This window comes from Cheilinus undulatus, linkage group 18 (genome assembly GCF_018320785.1).
Source record: "Cheilinus undulatus linkage group 18, ASM1832078v1, whole genome shotgun sequence".
NCBI classification, from domain to species: Eukaryota; Metazoa; Chordata; class Actinopteri; order Labriformes; family Labridae; genus Cheilinus; species Cheilinus undulatus.
The window spans coordinates 25,521,802-25,542,171 of NC_054882.1; the positions used below are offsets into that span (position 1 = coordinate 25,521,802).

Consider the following 20,370-nt stretch of genomic DNA (forward strand, 5'->3'; position numbering starts at 1 on the left):
ATGGTTAGTTACTGTTGCTTCATTTTTCTTCAATGGTGTATTTTGGTTACATAAACATACAGCTCAGTTCCCCTAAAATTTGATAATGCATCCGTGCTAATGATTGTGTGTATAACCCAGCTTCCATTATGATACTTAAGCCAGAATCTTCTGTCAGTAATATACTGACAAGTAGCCAAAACAACCCCACTTGAAAAACAACACAGAAAGCAAATACAAGCTATAGGGTCTGCTTTTTCACATAACTAGGTAGGTTTGGATGGCTCTTTTCCCATCATCAGTGAAAACTTGAATGTTTTTACCCAGTTTTTATCTGTCTAATATTAAAATAGGTTATTTGATCTGAAACATTTAAGTGGGACAAATATGAAAATAACAGGAAGTCAGTAAGGGGCAAATACTTTGTCCCAGCACTGTAAGCCTTGACTTGCTGAAACATGGAGGGGGAAATGTCTCCACCTTGTGGTTTAAAAGAAAATGACTATCAATGTCTTCTTTAGAAACTGTACTAATGCAGCCATCCATTCCAAGGCAAAATCAGAGGTTTTTTGTGGAAGTCACCTGTTTTTTTTAAATTGTATTTTATGTCTGCATTTGGGTTACATTTGAAACATTTGATTTCTTGGTCAAATAATGAAAGAAATAGTCATTTGTAAAATGGGACTCCCCAGAAGGTTCAGGGTGTCAAAGTATATTTTATTTTGAATGGGACATCAAGGTGGCCAGCTTTATTTGTTTTTCGTTTCTGGACAGAAATTGAAAAACCATTTATTCTTTTTTTGGTTTTTGGATTGAAACAGTTAAACGAGGAAACAAACTCTGAAAATTGGTTGAATTTTGTTTAAAATGAAGAATATACCCACTTCTACTGCCCGTAATGTCAACTTAACTGTAATATGTAACATCTAGGGCTGTCTGCATTAATGCACTAATCATGATATGATAAATGTCTGTAATTTGTGTATTCATGTATTCAAAACTGCATTTATCACGCGTTCATGGTCCCACATGAGTGCTTTTTATTCAGCAAATCTCAAGTTCCCTCATGTACTTGTTTAAGCTTGTGAGGCGGTCTTGCCTCTGGCAATATGGCGGACACTCTGACCTATCACGGCAGCGGTCAAACACAGCCAATGAGGCGTCTACGTATATTATGTCCATGGATCCGGTTCGGTTAAGACAACGATTTTGATATGGAAGCCATCGTGGATTGGCTTCAAAAGCTGTTTGTGGTTATTCCTAGCAGAACTTTGAGGCACTATGGATTTTTTTGATGTTTTAATTTGACCAGCGTGTTTTGTTTCTGTATTTAACTGTCAATAAGAAGTGTACAATTTCTACTTATTGCCAAGCATCTTTATTGTTTAAAACTAGCATTGTGTGTCTGACCTTGAGCCGCATATACTGCACTATGATTGCAAATTTAAAGTATACAACCTATAAAATACTCTTACTTTGTTGTCACATCAGTTTGACACATTTCACTTGTATCCCTAAACTCTTACAGCCAAGAAAACTGAAGACAAGTTTGTCTATTTTCTTTCTTTATTTTTTTTCCCCAAAATTTATTTGGTGGGGTAAACCGGAGCACCCAGAGAAAACCCACAAGGATGATGGAACCCCAAATCAGAGAGCCAACCCTACTGTGTGTTCCCCATTGCTGACATTTCGACTTGATTTCATTTAAGTGTGGCGTTTAGCGACACCTAAATGGAAGCCATCAACTGTCAAAATGCCAACTTTGAGAAACAACACAGTGAAGATCAAGGTTCTGTTTGGGGAGGTGGGGGGCAATTTAGTCCTGTGTTCATGCACGAGTAAAAGGGGGCCATTATCTTTTTTCCCAGTGCCACAAAGAACCTCGTAACTATATTTGGTTTTGGGGCGTTTTGGAAAGCATCCGGATGGAGTTTCACATACTCAAGGACAGCTTCATCAAAATGGGTCTGATCTGATAAAGCCGTCCTCAGTGTCTCTCCTGGAGATCCATATTCATCGTAGAGTTCTTTTAGCACTGCCTTAACAAAAATCTCCTCGTCCTGGATTTTAGTCAAAGCAGAGAAGTCAATCTCCTCCATCGCTTTCTCTAACAGACAGCTGATGACGGTATCAACATCCTCCAAACTAAGGGACATTCGGACCTTCTTTGGCGCTTTTGACTGGAGCTTCACCACCAGAGCAACAATGAGGCTGTTAGTACTTTTGATGCTTTCACTGGATGAGGCATTACTTGGAGCTAAAAGGACCCTATCAGTTAACTTCGATGAGGTTTTGGTTTCCTCTAAATAGTCTTTAACCAACAACCTTTCAGAGTCTGTCACCAGATTGTCAGGTGCTGATGGATGGCTCAGGAGGGAGGTCGGAGGAGACAGAGAGGGTACCTCAAGTGAGTTTGGACGTGAAGACACCCATTCATAGCGCGAGGTCAAAATATAACTATCAAAATGATATTGTAGATTTGAGTCGTCATAGCATAAAGAGGAGTTTTTTGAGGCCATGTCAGGAGGTGACAGCTGACTGGAAGCAGATGTTTCTGTCTTCTTGCCATTGCATATCTCTTCAGGTGGGTTCAGTATAGTTGGAATCAGATTTTCTATGTCTGTTAGCGCATCTGAAACTTTCTGGTTGTATCCAACCAAAGCAGGACTTTCTGCAAGAACGCTCTCACTTCATCCTCTACCATGATATACAGGGCCTCAAGGGTGGTTTGGTCCACCCTTTTCTTGGAAATGACAGGGTCCGAGTAACATTTTCTCCATGGGACAAGGGAACAAGGAGATGTTTTGCTGGGATTCAAATAAACATAAATTTTATCTGTCAGGTCCTTCGCAAACATCTGGATCTCGTTACTAGACATGAAGTCTTTCAGTCTTTCTTGCGGCAAGTTGGTCTTTTAAATCAAGAGGTCGACTTCCTTTGTGATGTCTGCATAATCTAACGTAGAAGACGTATCTCTTTCTGGGACAGTTTGTGTATCCGGAAGCAGAAAGCAAACTTTTCGAATGGGCTTTGATTCTGGAACAACTCCTGGTAAAGATTCTTCCAGAGCCTTCTTTTCCTCCATGAGCCTGATGGACTTTAAAACCTGTATAAGACTCACAAAGTATGGGTCTTTTTTTTTTTTAAAGGAATTTTGTAGATTTTCAATCATTGTCTCAATTTTGTTCTGCACAACTTGGTAGAATTTGACTTTGTGAACCCCTTCTGTAGTGCTGGTGTCTTCTTGTATCAAGTATTGGTCTCATATTCACACGAGGTTTAGCTGGGCTCCTTGGCTCAGGAATTTCCTCTTTAACGTCAGCATCTTGCAAACCATCTGTTATTTGCTTTACAATTTCAGTCGCTGCATAGTGAACATCAAAAGAGGTGTCTTTTTCTGCCTCTTCTGTGATGTCTGGTTTCTGATCAGACCATTTCTGCAGGATGTCACTCACTGATTGGACCGCTGACTCAACAGAGATCCTTGATTTTAAGCTCTGAGGGGATTCACATTGTATTTCTTCCTCTTTTGCTAGTGAACACACAGAGTTTACCTGTGATTTACATCCCTGGCTGGAGATAATCTCCACATCTTTTGGCCCCATACAAAATCTAAGACTCTTAAATTTAAGCTTACTGATGAATTTTTTTCAGACACTCAGCTGCATAGGTCAACATGTGCCGCAGAGATGACACACTAGACACGGAACTGGTGACATAAACCGCAGGATCTTCTGGCCAATGTGGGCTTTTGGCAGCCGCAGATAGAAGAGAATTTGCCTTCTGTGAAACTTCACTCACCATCATCTCTGCCAGCTTTTCTGCACTCTCACATTTGTCGTGTGGGACCTGCAGAGCACTGGCGAAGCTCTGTGAGAGAGCCTCCAAATCCACGGTCGACAACTGTAAAATGAGCAAGAAACATTGTTGATTACCATATAGTTCAGTAATATAATTAAAGGGGCCATTGTTAACAATGAGGGAAGTTCTGAATACAGGTCAGGCATTGTAATTGTTTGTTAGCTTACTAGCAGCTAACTGGCTAGCAAACAATAGCACGCACCACGTTTGCTGGTATAACATTCATAATATTGATGAGGGAATATTGTAGCAAGCGTATTCATAGTGGGCAAACAACAGGGTGAAATAAAACTAACCAGGATCAGTAACGATGGTCTGCAGGACGGAGCTGACCAGCATGTACTCCTTCATGGCTGTGGCCGAGTTCAGAATGGCTGTTTTCCACCATGTCATGATCGTCACGATAACCTCGCCTCTTGATGTAGTTGGTGCTTCGCTCTGGCCCAGCAAAGAGTTGGTGCTTGCTAAGCACCAGTTTTTAGCACCTTGAGCCCGTGCTTTGTTGGTGGAAATAGAAAGAACCAGTGCTAACCCAGGCACTAGCCTGGAACTAGCCCTAGCACCAGCTCGGTCGAAAAGGGGCATAAGAGGGAGTCTCCAAGGCGTGCTGTTACATTGAAGTCATCTGATCCTGAAGCTATTTCAGGTTGGGACACATATTTGGCCAGGCGCTCCCAATACATTGGGATGACAATTTTCAGGGCATCAGCAGTGCAGACAGCCACACACATACCCCATATGAAGTGAATGGGAGAGATTGTGCACTTGTATGTGTGTGTTAGCGCATGAAGCGCGCATGTGTGTGTTTTTTGTGTTGTCTTGACTTTGGTGACGTCAATCAAAATAAGAACCCACAATCCTTTCTCAATAAAAGTTTTTCATGTGTTCAAATGGAGCTGGAAATGATAAAATTCATCTCTTCTGCACCTGCTCTCATCAAGACCTTGACAGGAACTGCATGTCTGTATAAAATTCAATTAAAGGACTCTATTTCATAGGGAGGGCCAACACCACCAGGTATATCAAGAAGACAGCTGAGGCTCAGGTGCCAGGTGATCAGCATCAGCTAATCAGGCCACACGTGACTAAAACACATGAATGAAGTCTCCTGTCATGTACAGTGTTTCTTAACCATTTCACTGTGTCATTGTCCAGCTACATGCTGCTTCAGCCTGGACTTGGACATGACTTTGTAATGACAAGTCAGGTCTATTGTCATACATGACCTTGCAATGAAACCTGCACGCCTCCCCGAGCCCCTCTTGCGATTTCCGCTCTAGTGATAAATGTTCTCTCTTGATAAAATAATATTTAAAAAATAGAATAACTCGCATTTCCTATCTAAGTTGTTGGCACTATATGAGTTTGAAGTTTGACCCTCAGATACCCTAAAAGGTGTTACACTCAGATTCTTCAGATCCTAAAATGAATAACACATATGAACAGCAATAAAAATATACTGTAAAACACTAGCTTTCAGCGGTCCATGTTCAGTGAAGTACACTCCATGATACCAAACAGCACAGTGACTACTTTTACCCTTTAAATAGGCAGACTGGCTACAAGTTTGAATACACCTGTGATGCTAATTACAGGACACACCTTAGTTTAACATGTCCCTCTGGTCAAATTATCTTTCCTAAGGGTACCAACAACTTTGTCCAGGTTTCATTACTTTGTTTTTTTTAAGAAGATTCTTTTGAACCACAATTCAAAATCAATATCTGGTTTTCATTTCATGTTACACTTATTTTTCATTTCTACTTACTTTTGTCAGCTTTAAGTTATTCCAGTGACCATTGTGGGTTTTTCTTTCTTTACCAGAAGGGTACCAACAATTTAGCCCATGTGTATGTATACATGCACATTGGATTTCTTAAATTTTTTTTAAAGTGTGAGAGTATAAAAAATTGCAACAAAGCTGCAAAATGGACACATGAGTCTCTAAGGGAAGTTCTTTCAGGGGAAAACTTCTTATAATGATCTCTGACATATTAATTACTAGTAACAAATGGTACATTTCAAGTATAATTAGCTCTGATAAAACTATTAATGTTTTTTGTGTTCACAAAGGAAGTACATTTTCTGTTAATTTTGCCCAGAGAGACTGTCATTTATAAACATTGCTAATAGATTTTGAAGGTTCACAGCATATTTTATCATGTTTTTGTCTGCAGTTGACGGATGAATGCAAGATGTAGCTTATTCTATCATGTGGAAAATTAAACTTTTTTTTTGTTTGTTTGTTTTTTTAAAGCAGCAATATACCTCAATTATTTCTGTAAATGCAGAAAATGACCAGAGTATGAAATGCAGATAAGAACAGTGAAAATGTAGGTTTTGTTGCATGTTTCCCTAAACATCATATAGCTCATTTATTTAGTTCTATATGGCATCTAAACTGCTTTCTGCATGAGGGGAAGGTGTCCTCTGCTGCACAGAATGTGGTCATAGGAGGTCAGGGAAATTTAAATAAGTACAGTGAAAAATGTAAGTTCTGTTTTATGTTTTTGTTGTATTTTGCTTTTTCCATGTGCCATGATACCATGATACATGTATCAGTATAATTAATTTTGAAAGGGCATTCGACCGTTCGAATGCCCTTTTCAAAATAAATGCGTCTGGTTCTATGTGAAAAAAAATAAATTGAAAAAGCAGTTCCTATAGCTTGTATCTGCTTTCTATGTTGTTTTTTCAAGTGGGGCTGTTTTGGCTGCTTGTTAATAGAATATTACTAACAGAAGATTCTGGCTTAAGTGTCATAATGGAAGCTGGATTATACAGACATGATCATTAGCACAGATGCATTATCAAATTTTACGTTTACTGAGCTTTATGTTTTCTTAACCAAAATACACCATGGTTCATTTTTTTGAAGAAAAACATTAACATTAACAAACCTTACAGCCATTACCATTCTGTATCACCTGGAGAAACTTTAAACTGAAGATATCATAGTATGAACATTTCATATCATAATTATTGTGACCAAAATGAATGGGTAATTATCATTTTTACCTTCATATTGTTCAAATGTGCTGAAATGTCCAGAATGTAGATTTGTCAAAATGAAATTCTTTCACAGAGTATAATTTAAAAAACACACAAATACAATTTTTAGAAGAGATCACAGCAATTTTTGTTTGGATCTCCATCTAATAGCTAAGCAGAAAAATGAACATGCACTTTCACTTCAGTAAATGAATAAATGCTGCAAGTTAGTTACTTAGGCTACATTCACACTGAAGTAAAATAGTGACCAATATCTGATTATCTTGCTCAAATGTGAGATTTTGAACAATTAAATGCAATACAAAAGCTGTATATGTGTCCCACATTCATCAAAACACGCAGTTAAAAGATCACAAACTAATAAAATTCTACTTTTCTGTTGTTCAATAAATTGTGTAATGTAATCACAACGTTTGCAGTACACTTGCAGCTGTGTGCGCTTTCCATTTTAAAGGTGCATTTAGTTTTGTTTTCGAGTGGGCCGGTTGATAGAATAGAGTCGGGTCGTGCCGTCCCGCCCAGTGAAGCTGCTCCGTTAACTAAAACACACGCCCTATAGAATGCTTTTCGAACTGTTTCCAGCCAATCAGAACGCAGAGCGTAGGGAGCGCCGTTGTTTGAATGCTCTGCGGAAACAGACACCCCTTGCAACGCAACCGACCCGACGACATCAAGATACCGTGGCACAATGCAGTTAGACAGTAAACGGAAGAAAATGGACTAATTCGCCGCTTCAGACGAGGCGAGGGGTTGTTTAAGCTGTTGTCTGCGTTCCGCATTTTTTTTCTTTCAGTTCGTCTTACTATAACGACGCGCTAACGTTAGTTAGCTAACTACATTACCTCTATAGCTAGCCGTTGGATAGCACTTCATAATGTGAGGCTAGCGGAGTAGCTAACATCTACTCAAATTTTATGTCGCTCTTTCTTTTGAGGTCACGGTTTAGATAAGCAGGTTCTGGACAACAGGCAGTCTGTGGGGGGCGAGGGCTCACATGAGGATGACTTAGCAGAACTCTGGGTGAAGTAGTTAAATTAGAAAGGCCTCGTGTTAAAAAAACAGTAAAAGCAGCGACTGTCAGGTCGACATCGGTTACAGATTCACGTCTCAAGATAGGAAACTCCAGTGTAAAATGAGGGTCATGGAGAGAAATGTGATGCGTCTGGTAGCTGTCCAACATCTCCGCTCAGCGTTTGGGATAAAGACAAAGAACTGGAACAAAAACAAAACAGCAAGCTGTAAGGCAACAAGCAGCATCTCGGTAAGTTAAAGTAAAAGTTATTGCTGTTGTACAACTGCTTATCCAGTTAATCTTATACAATGAATTTCCCTGATGCGGCAGACGACGAAACTGCATTATAGTGTCAGCCTTGGACATACTATTGTTTTGTCTGCTGAATGGAATTAGCATATTAGTGAAAGCTTGCCCCCACTGATGAGACCCATTTGTTCACAGGCTGTTGTCACCCATGTCAGTCACTGCTGTTGCTTTGTTTGGCTTGGTTATTCACACCACAAATCTGTATACCAACAATAGAGAGATGTTACAACACAAAAAGGCAATGTTTTCGCATAAACATTTATGGCACATGATTGAAGCATCTCTGGACATTTTTAGCAATAAACCCCTCGTTATTAAGGCATGAAATTTGAAACTTTTTTAAAAGCCATGCATGCCGAGTTTCACAGCCGTTAATTTTAGACTGGAGACAGATTCTCTTTATCTACTTCCAGTTGCTTAACAAGAGTCACAAGGTATGTTGCAAGTGACTTGTGACTTTTCAATTGAACACTGAACTTCTGCATTTGGGGCTACTTTCAAAAACATTCAACATGCCACACATTTTGTGTGATCATATTATTTAGTATTTTTGTGTTGATGTTCTATTTCTATTTTTTTCAATTGTTCCTTCAGACAAAGATTTTCGGAGTGTCCCTGGAGAGTTTACCATACTATAATATGGAATGTGGAAGTGTGCCAAGGTAAATGGATATACATATTTGTTTTAACTTTAACCAAAAGTGTTCATTTTTCCTTGATTTAGTGAAAAGATCTTGACATTTTCCTTCTTTCAAAGCTTTCTGGTTGACGCATGTATGGTACTGCTCGCTCATGTCGACACAGAGGGCCTGTTCAGAAAGTCAGGATCTGTTATCCGTCTGAAAGCACTCAGGGTGAGTGATGGCTGCTGTTGACCTTGTTTTCAGAGGGACCTTGACCTGAAGAGAAAGGTCTTGACTTAACAGAGCTGTGCTTTTCTTTCTTTCAGGCTAAATTAGATGCAGGAGAGGAATGCCTGTCCTCTGCTCTTCCTTGTGATGTGGCTGGGCTGGTCAAGCAGTTTTTCAGGGAGCTGCCAGAGCCAGTACTGTCCACAGAGCTACAGGAGGCCTTTCTGAAGGCCCAGCAGCTCCCAACACAAGAGGAGAGGACCTCTGCCACCATGCTGCTGTCCTGTGTACTGCCTGACAGAAACCTGAGTGTGCTGCGACACTTTTTTGACTTCCTCAATAATGTGTCTAAGAGGTGCCCAAGATTCTTAACCTATATCCATCAGTGTATACAGTGCTGTAAAAAGTATTTGCCCACTTCCTGATTTCTTTCTTGATTTTTGGCTTATTGTCACACTTAAATATGTCAGATCATTAAACAAATTGCGATATTAGACAAAGACAAACCTGAGTAAATGCAAAATGCAGTTTTTAAATGAGCATTATATTTACTAATGGAAAAAAGCTATCCAAATCTACTTGTCCCTTTGTGAAAAAGCACCCCCCTTTTTATAATCATATATAACTGTGATTAATCGTGGTTATTAATGCTGTTTTTTATTATAGTAGGCCACAACAGAGAGTGCAGTCTAGACCTGCTTTCTTTGTAAAGTGTCTTGATTACTTTGGTTATGAATTGGAGCTATACAAACAAAGAATCCTTATTTGAACCACGTTTTTGGAAAGCCAAGTTCAGTTTCATCTGGTACACCCAGGCCAGCCATTCTTGGTCAAGTCTCCCCTAAAAAAGAGATCACTGATCTCAGTGTGGTTAAATGGTTAAATAAATAAATTACTGCCTGGCCAAATCCCTAAACCAGAACCTGTCTGACAAAGTGAAGTCGGCTAAAAGATTTCAGAAAGCAAAACCAAGCTGCTATCTGAATAAATTCAAGAACGGACAAGAGACAAATTCATTGATAACTGGCAGCCTGCAAAGGGTTACAAAGCCATTTCTAGATCTTTGGGACTCCAGTAAACCGCAATGAGAGCCATTATCCACAAATGGAGAAAACTTGCAACTGTGCTGAACCTTCCCAGGAGTGGTCTACCAAAATTACTCAAAGAGCGCATCGACCAGTAGTCCAGGATGTCACAAAAGAACCCCGAGCAACATCTTAAGACCTGACAGCCTCACTTGACTCAGCTAAGGTCAGTGTTCATGATTCAACAATAACAAAGACACTGGGAAAAAATGGCATCCATGGGAGAGTTCCAAGGCCAAAACCACTGCTGACCAAAACAAACAAAGACTCATCTCACATTTGCCAAAAAGCACCTTAATGATCCCCAATACTTTTGGGAAAGGCAAGACAAAAGTTGAACTTTCTGGAAGGTTTTACATCCTGCTACATCTGGTTTAAAACTAACATGCATTTAATTAAAAAAGTATCAAACCAACAGTCAAACGTGATAGTCTGGGGCTACTTTGCTTCTTCAGGACCTGTAAGACTTGCCATAACTGATGGAACCTTGAATTCTGTTCTCTACCAGAAAATCCTGAAGGAAAATGTCTGACCATCAGTTTGTGACCTCAAGATAAAGCACACTAGGGTTATGCAACAGGATAATGATTCGAAAAACATAAGCAAGTCCACCTTTGAATGGCTGGAAAATGGTTTGGGAATGTTTTCGAGTGACCTAGTCAAAGTCCAGATTCAAATCTAATTAAGATGCTGTGGCATGATCTTGAACAGACCGTTCTTGCTTGAACACCCCCCCCCCCCCCCCCCAGTATGGCTGAATTAAAACTACTCTGCAAAGAAGAGTGGACAAAAATTCCTACACAGGGATGCGAAAGACTCATTGCCAGTCATTGCAAATGTTTCCTTGCAGTTGTTGCTGCCAAAAGTGGCATGAGCTGTTACTACAATTGAGGGCAAATACTGTTTCACATAGGGCCAGGTAGGCTCGGAGGGTTTTTTTCCCCCTAAAAAATGAAATAATCATTCAAAAACTTCAGTTGTTTGAAGATTTGAAATATTTACATCTTGCAAATATGGAAAAAAAATATCAGGAAGGGGGCAAATACTTTTTACACCACTGTAAGCCTCGAGTTGCTGAAACATTTATGGAGATGTCTCCACCTTGTTGTTAAAAAGAAAAATGTCCACCTTCTTGAGAAACTATATGCCTGCTGCCATTGTTTTACTAATGCTGGCCTGACACTTAATGACTTTTCAAGCAATTTCAAAGTCGCAGACAAAATTCTAACGTTGGAGTAAAATCATAAGAGCCTTGCAAAATTTGCAGTGCACTACATCAGTCATCAGGTGTAAGGTGATCATAAGACTCGATCAGAGCAGTTTTCAGTGATCCAACCATTATCCACAACCCATGGGAGCCAGTGCTGTGTGTAGGCACGTTAAATCAGTTCATTTTTCATAACATGAACGTGAGTGTAGTTCAGTCTGAAGCCGACAAATGTCCGCTCATGCCCCAAGAGATGGAAAAATCTTTTCTGCTCAGAGTCAAATCTCTGCGCTCTGTCTATCTTGTCTGTCTCCAGGCTGATATGATAGGTACAGTCAACCTCTATCAGGTTTTTCAAAGTAAAAGCCTGATCAGTTTGCTTCCGTGGTGAGACAACCCTTGTTTTCTTACGATGCTTTTGTTCTGAAGTATGTCTGGGATCGTTCTTTGGTTGGTGCAGTAACTTGCTAAGTTGTTTTTTTTTTTAAATTTCCTTTCATTTCTACTTTATGTAAATGTTTTAAAAACATCCAATTATAATATCCTTCTCCATCTTGTTCTTTGCCCAAAAGCTGTGACTTTCTAATACATGCATGATGGGGAAATAATTTCAGAAGGAATCTTGTTCTAGTCTTGTATTTAGTGACCCCCAGTCTTAGCAAAATCTTGGTCTGTGTCTAAACTTGGTGACAAATTGTCTTTAGATGTGAGAGAGTCTCAGATGTCAGTCTTTTAAAGTTTTGACGAAGTCCTCTTGTGTAAAGCCAGAATAAGGAAATTTTTGTATAAGGTATTTTTGAGTAAGTCAGCTAATATTACGATTTGTTTGTTAATCTGAAACATCTAAGTGTGACATATATACAAAATATAAGAACTCTGGAAGGGGCAAATGCTGTTTCACATTCTCACAGTCTTCTCACATTTGTTTGCTTTACAATTACAATTTCTTCTGTTTTTACTTTTTCTTTGCTTAATAGGAGTGTGGAAAATAAGATGGACAGCAGTAACTTGTCTGTAATTTTGGCTCCCAACCTCCTTCACTGTGGTGACGGTACAGAGAAGATAAATGCCAACACTGAGAAACGATTGAAGCTACAGGCTGCCATTATCCAGTGCTTCATAGAGAATGCACACAGCTTTGGTATAAAACTCTCACCTGCAAGTTGACTGCTAGTCCAATAAGTGTCCATTAATATTTAATGTTGATTGATCTGTGTGTGTTTGTTGTAGGTGTGTTACCACAGTTCCTTCAAGAGAAGGTTCCAGGCATTATGGGCTGTGATGCAGCTGTTATGTCCCCAACTCATGAAGGACTGGAGGAGTTGGACTTAAATACTGGGATGAAGAAGAGACACAGGCGCAGCTTTGGAGGTAAAATTATGTCATACATTCATGTATGCAGTGTATGAAAAAAACTTACAGTAGACAAATAAATTATGTCTTAAAACTAGTGCAACCAAAGAAATCTGTGTGCATTAGACACACAAATCCAAAGACAATGGTGCCCTTTTTGGATTAAACTGTAAATAAATCAAGTTACATTGAAGTTTCAGACATGCTGGGCTATTTCAAGTGGTTTGCCTTGTCTCATATTGCAGATATGGTCAATGGTGCTCTGAATATGATAAAAACTAATAGAACCCCCACAAAAGCCCCGCAGTCAGACAGTCTTGGTATGTACTTTGGTCAGATGAGACAACATAACTCGTCTTGGAGCATGGTGATACTCTAGTAATCCATCTGCTGTGCATAAATGACGAACACTGTTCCTTACACAGAAATCAAACTACTTTTTACATATTTACTCTTCTGCTTTTCTTCAAACCTGAATGATTCATATCTGCTCTTATGGAGTCATTCGAATGAAGTTGACTTATGCCTGGTGTACATGTCTTCACTGGCTGTTTTCTTGGCCGTCTGCCTCATTTGCATGTATTGTTTTCTATTCTCCATGCCTTTGCTTCCAATCATCTCCAGAATGTTTCAGATATAAAACAGTAAATCCAATCCTATCTCTGACTATGTTAATTCTTTTGTGATTTTGCCAGTCTTTTCCTCTGCAACTCCTGTGATTGCAACACCGACCTCAAAGAGAAAGCTTCCTTTGGAGTCTGGTCACTCTTTTGGATTCTCAAACAAGAAACGTAGATCGGTCAAAAAGAACCTTGGCATAGATTTACTCCCCAATACTTTGTTCAGTGGGACGTCCACTCCTGGATCAGGTACTGATGGCTGTGGAAACAACGGGGCATCCATTCATTTACCCTATATAAAGCTTGAATCTAGCTTACATACTTCATTTGTTTTTGTTGCAGCTTACAGTGCTTCTGGGGTCTTGGACACTTCCCACAATGCCCTATCATCAGCAGGAAGGACTAGAAGACAGTCGGCTACGTCTGTGAGGAGGAAGAGCCGAAGACTTAGCAGCAGACATGCTGTTCACAGGTACAGGCTCTCTCAATCCTCCAGTTTAGCTTAAAGAGTAACTAAGCTCCAGGGTCTCAATAAAGAAATATCTACCCTGAAATTCCAAACTTCTCCAGTCTCTTCAAAAACCATTGTATCTGCACAACATGAGCCAGTTTCATCCTCAGCTGCAAGGCAGATGTGGAAGTAGGAAGAGAGTCATCATTGGCTCGAATATAATTATAAACAAAGTGGCAGCATGGACTCCATTTGCCTGCATGAAACATAAGCAATTGTCGCTCAGTTGCCAGTGGTTGCTTCTTCTTTTTTCATCTCAGTGGATTTGCAAACCAGCAACAGTGTCACTAATGTGAAAGCAGGGGAGAGGTAGTAATCATGCCGGGGTGCGGTATGAAATAGTTGTGCTCGGAAATGCTTAAAAAAAGCATGGACAGGGCCGGGAAGGTTGAGGGAAAAGATGCACCCACCCACCCCCTTCACTCTGCCCCACAGAATTGATTATTCGCCATAATGACATAACCATCAAAGGCAGGCTTACCACAACCTACCTCAGTGCGAAGCAATGGTTTATGATCCTGTAGAAGGCAGAAGTTTGTATTTTGTCAACCTTATTTTAAGACAAAAAAGGTTTTTTCTACAACCCTAGAGTGTCACAGTGATGTCTCTGATTGGAGGAGCCTGCTTTTACCTGAAAACTGCCACATTTGGCTGCTGCGACTTGGTATAACAGTCACTTTTAAAAAACAAACGTTTTAAGCAGGAAACAATGGTATATTGTCACGTAGACGGCACAAGTTGATTTGCTATTGATCACATTTAAGGAAAACTTGATTTATTTCATTTATTTAGATTTAGTTTTAGCTTTTTATGCCTTTAATGACAGCAGAGGACAGTAGATAGAATTTGAAACAGGGATGAGAAAGTTTGGGAGAGACATGCAGGAAAATGCCACAGGCTGGATTCAAACCCGTGCCAACAGCGCACATAAGGCGCCTTAAACCACAAGGTCACCTGTGCCCCAAAGACATTATTCCTTATTTTTGATCTTGGGTAGAAATACACTGCACCTAATCCTAATCCTAGCAACAGCTCTGATTGATGAGCCTTCCCGCTACCATTGAAGTTAACCCTTTAACATCCAAGGACCCACCGGCAGGCCAGCAGATTTTTTTAAACTATTCATTTACTAACCACCAGGAAGCTCTGATTCTCAGGATTCTGACCATGTAAACCATTCCTGGATAAAAATCCACCACAGCAGGCACAATGAATGCATTTGTCAGGCTACAAACAATAATAAAAGTGCTATAGCTCACCATTAGAAGCTCTCCTGATCATAATATTCCATCCAAAACAGTCCTTCTGCATCAGAAAGAGTCCCAACAATCTAAATCAAGTCAAAAATTTAGTCCAAATAACATGATTACATGCATGAAGACCCATTGACTGGTTTTATTTAATTTCACATTTAAAAAAGTCTGTTGTTCTCAGTTGTCCACTGTATTTGCTCTATTTCCAGAAAGGTATATTAGAAATGCGTTAAAAAGAAATGTCTGCTAACCTCAATTCTCTTCTGGAGTCTCAGCGCCTGGACTTTTCCTTGTAAAACAGATATAAAATCCTCATTTTCCGTTCTTTTGTCATCAGCTTTAAAGCTGAACTTGCTAAGGCTTTATGCTTTAGTCCAATTGAGTTTTCCAGCGAAAACATCCCAGCTACAGTCATCTACAGACCTCTGTTTCACAGTACAAATTCAGACTGGAAAAAGCTTAATGTTGTATTACTCAATACCAGTAGCAGCTACAGTGAGTCTGACAGTTTGGGAGGAAAATTCATTGTTGCCTTTTAAAAGACACTTTGCATGTGCTTGTACTCAAGATGGTTCAAATGCAGCATTGAATTTAATTTGGGTTTTCATTGATGAGCGTTTTTGACTGATTTTACTTGGAATTCTAAAGGGGTTTTAATGGTTGTTGAGTGCTGTGGTAACAAAAGCAGACGTCACATAATTCACATGCCTCTGGGTCACCCATTTAAAAACAGTTGAAGTAGCAGGTTTCAGCCTGTAGAGGGCAGTCACTCTGCATATTTCTAACACAAAGTAAAGAATTTTAATACTTAGTGCTCCAGTGTCGAGATTTGGACACTAAATGATCAGCGGGCCTAATAAATATCCATATAAATAGGACTTAAGTGGTCCAAGGGTTTTAAATAGTTCTCTTTCTGCTGCTCAATCAAATTTAAACTGTGCTACATAATGTTCTTACGTTGTCTTGTGCTGATTTTTTTTCTTTTTCCAAATACATCAATTTCCAGAGTTGAATCCGGAAGAGCTGGCTGCTTTTCTCCTAAAGTCGACAAAAAAGAAGCTCCACGCAAATCTCTGCGTCTGCGTTTCAGCCTGGGGAAAAACAGCAAAGAGGCTGTAAGTGTGGTCGCCCAATAGACTTCACAGTTCACCTGTCTGGTTCACAGATAAATAATGAAAATTTTAAAAAAGATTTATGTGTTGAAGTGACACTTATTAAATCTCTAGTAACATTTGCACAGGGGTTTTTTGTTGCACATTAGCACTTTTTTTGGTAACATTTTAAGTTTCCTTTCCATATCTAACACTAATACAGGCACAGCTGTAAAAATGAGTTTTAATTAGCTCCTTTAGGTTTGTAACACTTAGGATAAATAATGTTTATTGTTGTGAGGTACAAAGTTGGAGGAAATTTCTGGTGCTGTGTTTCAGTGGTTTAAGCCATCAGCTTATGATGATTGACTTTATAGTGTAAAAAATCCTGTAACCCTTTGGGGAACATTGAATGAGCTCTTTCAGGTTTAAGGTGCATGTCTTCCCTATGCTCTATAGCTATATGTGCATTCACTTAATAAAAAGTTGTTGACCAACAAATCATATTTGTTTCTTCTGAGTGATTTTTATCGTCCTCTGAAGAACTAACCCAAATAATCATGGAATTAACATATTAATGACACATGATGGCTGACATCTTTGGGCTCTTTTTAACAAAATCAAGCTTAATCCTCCTCTAAGCTTTTGTTTCATCTTTCATTTCATGCTGGTGATAAAGGGATCTGAGTCCATCGGCTTGCGACTTGCCACTCAGGAGAGCACCACCACTTTCTGTTTCACTAAAGAGACAGAGTTCAGTCCCTCAGTCGTGCCTGGAAAAGTAGAATCAAAAAGTAAGTAAAATAAGATATGTATGGGTTTTTTTTTAAGCGTATTCCTTTGAGTTGTTGCTAATTTCCCCACTTCTTTTTTCACAGACTCAAAGTTCATCAGTAAGTCTGAGGACAACCTGCTGACCCCTCAGTGTAACTCAGGAGCATACGGTGCCTCATGGATTGGGGGGTCTCCAGTAGGTGGAGGGTCGTTCACTGACACCCCTATGAACATGCGCCTTAAGAGCACCTACGTGTCTGAGCCGGTCATAGTGCTATCAAAGCCTCCAGTGGTGGCAAACCTTCCTAAGAAGCTTTGCTGTGCCTCCAGCGCTGAGAGCCTGGAGAGCGAGAGCTCCATCGCTGAAGCACAGAGCTTAACTGGCCCTACCCTGCTCAAAATTAAGACAGCCTTCACACAGTTGAGCAGTGACCTCCAGGTTGTCGTACAGGAGCCCGTCCTCTCCACAGAAATACATGCAACACAACCACAAGACTGTGTCGCAGTGCCACCACCAGAGACTCCCACAGATAATGTTCTGTCTATAGATAAAGAGGCGCCCTGTTTCACCACCCAGCTTGATCAGAACATCACCTTCGGTCAGATTGAAATCGCTGCTTTGTCTCCTTTGCATATAGACACTGTTGATTTCGAGTCTGGTGCGTTCAGTCCGGTAGTGAAGGGTGATAAAGAGTCTTCGAGTCTTGCTCCCATCAGCGGCAACAACAGCTCCACAGTGGAGGAGGTGGAGCAGCTGAACTGCAGCAGGTTGATTGATGCCCTGGACATCCACAGTCCCGCTCTCTTCAAACTGGGCGTCTCATCTGGACTGCAGTCAACTCCATACAAGCTAGATTTGGAGCAAAGAGAGATTGGTACACCAGCCTGTCACAGTGTGGTACATGAAGAAAGTGAATCTTCCCATGAGATTGCTACAGAGGTCCAAGCCCAGCAGCCCCTCTCACCTCGCAGCCTGGAGAAAGAAAAGCGCCGTGTTGCAGATCACATTCAACACTTCAACAGGCTCACCCTTCATTCACCCAAAGGACCAATGGGCAAACTAATCAGATCACCGCTGAAGTTCCAGCGCACCCCGGTGCGGCAGACTGTTCGCAGGATGAACTCTCTGCTTGGGGAGAGCAGGAGGCCGACGAGAAGCATGGAGCTCACCATCGGCCGCACCACTCAAGTGGTGAAGACGGTGAGCCTGGAGAGTGGACTCTCCCCTCACCCAGAGCTGAAGCCACTGCAGAGAGATGTGGGACTGTCGAAAAAGATGCCGCCTCCTGTCCCACCTAAAAAGCCAAGCACCCTGGCTCGTAAAGCTTACGCTCTGGGCGATGTCACCAACAAAGTCCAAGCTAAGACCAAAGCAGACTTCTGTGTTTCCAATCCAGCTACAGCTCAGAAGCCTCTGGTGCAGCAGGTCGCAGAAAAGGACATGAACCATTACAGAGGCTCACCTAGAAACCCTCTGGTCCAAACACGCCTGCTGTCTGCCACCAAGCCTGTCGATTTATAGTCCCAAACCTGACTCTAAACATTCCTTCTCATATAATCCACATTTTCAGGGGTTTTAATTTATTTGTAGCTATGCTAGGTGCTGTTTGTGTTGCGCAAGGGCCTTAATGGGAGATGTTCATATGCCTTAAGTTTGTTTTACTTCAGTGAAACAAGTTTACAAGTCAAATAATCAACACGTCAGCCTATAAAAATATGTTCTAGACTAGTGTGCAGGCCAAATGATCTGAAATGTGAATGACGGTATGACTGGAAATACTTGGACTTAGACTTAGGCTTTTATTTATGCATTTTATATCTAATCTTAGTTGCTTTTTTAAAAAGAAAAAAAATGTTTACTTCAGTTGAATATTTCTTTGATAACAATATTTTCATACTATTTTTCTTATGAGAAAATAGGAAAATGTGCACCTTTGATTGGATTTTAAGAAAAAAAAGCCAAGCAGTATTGATCATTGTCCTTTATAGACAGATTGTATGCACTGTATTGATTTCAAAGCATCAACCAGTTCAAGTGCTTTACCGTGCTCTCTGCTTCACACAAATAAAACTAAACGGCATGTATCTGTCTTGTCAGTTTTCCTTGGATCCACGAGGGGGAGCCCTACAACCACTGCTGTAACCTCGTCAGTCTGAACTGCTTACTGAAGCTTGCGCTGAAACAGGGCTCACTATTTTCTTAAAGAAACGGTGCAATGTCGGTACAGACTAAACAATATATTCATCAACAGCTCATTTTCAACATTAATTTAAAAAGACGTCATACATAGACTCACTTACCAAATTGACTTTTCCTCCAGCAGTACCAGAGCTCAGCAGGGAAAATAGATGCTAAAAATACTGAATAGCTCTGCCCGAGTGCACCAGGTCAACCCGCCTAAAATTGATGATGGCATAAAGAAGTGAAATTCCTTCATGTAAAGAATCTGCAGAGTAGACTGTGAGAGGCTGAAGGTCAATCATTTCCAAAGATTTATCCTCCTCAGCCCATTGGGAGGCTCTCAGCTTTTTCATGTGAAACAGGATATATTATACTTGGATGAAAGGTCGAAACCCTCCTCAAATCTATCAGCTTATTGTAATTTTCACTGCAGCGTAGTTTATTCGAGTCTTTCTCAACCACGTAAGACGCTGCGTCATGACGCACAAGTGGAACAGAACAGTGTTGCGCCGCGGCCATGTGCTCAGCAGATGAGTTAACAGCGCGATGTGGGGCAAAATGTGTTGAACTAACACGAAATAATTTAAGAAAGTTTAAATCAAGAAAATGGGTGATTTTTCAAGTGACATTTGGAAGTCACGGACAGTGATTAGTCCACCAAATACAGTGGGAATAAAGGCCACTGGCGTCGTTTACTACACCAGTTCTTTATTTATGAGCTAATAGCAGTTAACTTTGAGCTATCAGGTTGGGAATTTTTAGATTCATCCCGACATATCTTTTTTAAATAACTGTTCAGTTCAGCTTGTAGGTATCCAGTGTGGCATAATATTGCATTGTTTACTATAGCACTTTACCATCTGCCTTATGCACTTTAACTGCAATAGTCTCTTTAGTCCTGGTCAGTCTGTATTGTTGTAAGTGGGTCTTTGTAGTGTACTGTTTATATCTGGTCTCTGTGTATTGTCTGTTTTTTATGTTCGTTATATACATGCTTGTTAGTACTTTAATATAGACCATCAACCTGCTGGGGACCACAGAAGGAAATTAGCCTATAGCTACAGTCTAGCATATTTACATGTTCATAAATGTGCACTTTTCCCTACAATAAACACAAAAACATTTGGGGATTAAACAATTCATGAAACATTCTAAATCAGTTAAAAGCCCGGCTTAATTATGTTCATAATTACATATGAAGCTGCTTATCACAATTAATATTATAGAAAAAATAGTGGGAAATTTGCAAACCTGGCAACCCAGAAGTTGC

At 40.2% G+C, this 20,370-nt stretch overlaps 1 protein-coding gene across 2 annotated transcripts; it reads left to right on the forward strand.

The window, feature by feature from the left end:
* Window positions 1–7,473: 7,473 nt before the first annotated feature.
* arhgap11a (Rho GTPase activating protein 11A) lies at window positions 7,474–18,993 on the forward strand. 2 transcript variants are annotated; one of them, XM_041813276.1, is made up of 12 exons: window positions 7,474–8,113; window positions 8,768–8,835; window positions 8,931–9,027; window positions 9,123–9,379; window positions 12,294–12,457; window positions 12,547–12,687; window positions 12,915–12,989; window positions 13,365–13,538; window positions 13,632–13,761; window positions 16,060–16,168; window positions 16,824–16,938; window positions 17,023–18,993. In XM_041813276.1, exons 1-12 carry the CDS (start codon window positions 7,985–7,987, stop codon window positions 18,438–18,440), a joined length of 2,877 nt encoding a protein of 958 aa, XP_041669210.1. In that variant the 5' UTR covers window positions 7,474–7,984; the 3' UTR covers window positions 18,441–18,993. The 2 variants fall into 2 exon arrangements, with proteins under 2 accessions (XP_041669210.1, XP_041669209.1); XM_041813275.1 differs by lacking the exon at window positions 12,915–12,989 and having other exon boundaries at window positions 7,475–8,113.
* Window positions 18,994–20,370: the final 1,377 nt, after the last annotated feature.

Excerpts from the sequence above, each read along its gene's own strand:
- arhgap11a (XM_041813276.1), top strand. The coding sequence starts at position 7,985 with ATGAGGGTCATGGAGAGAAATGTGATGCGTCTGGTAGCTGTCCAACAT. Across the intron at positions 12,458-12,546 it reads AGAGAATGCACACAGCTTTG|GTGTGTTACCACAGTTCCTT; the intron begins GTATAAAACTCT and ends TGTTTGTTGTAG. Across the intron at positions 16,939-17,022 it reads TGGAAAAGTAGAATCAAAAA|ACTCAAAGTTCATCAGTAAG; the intron begins GTAAGTAAAATA and ends CTTTTTTCACAG.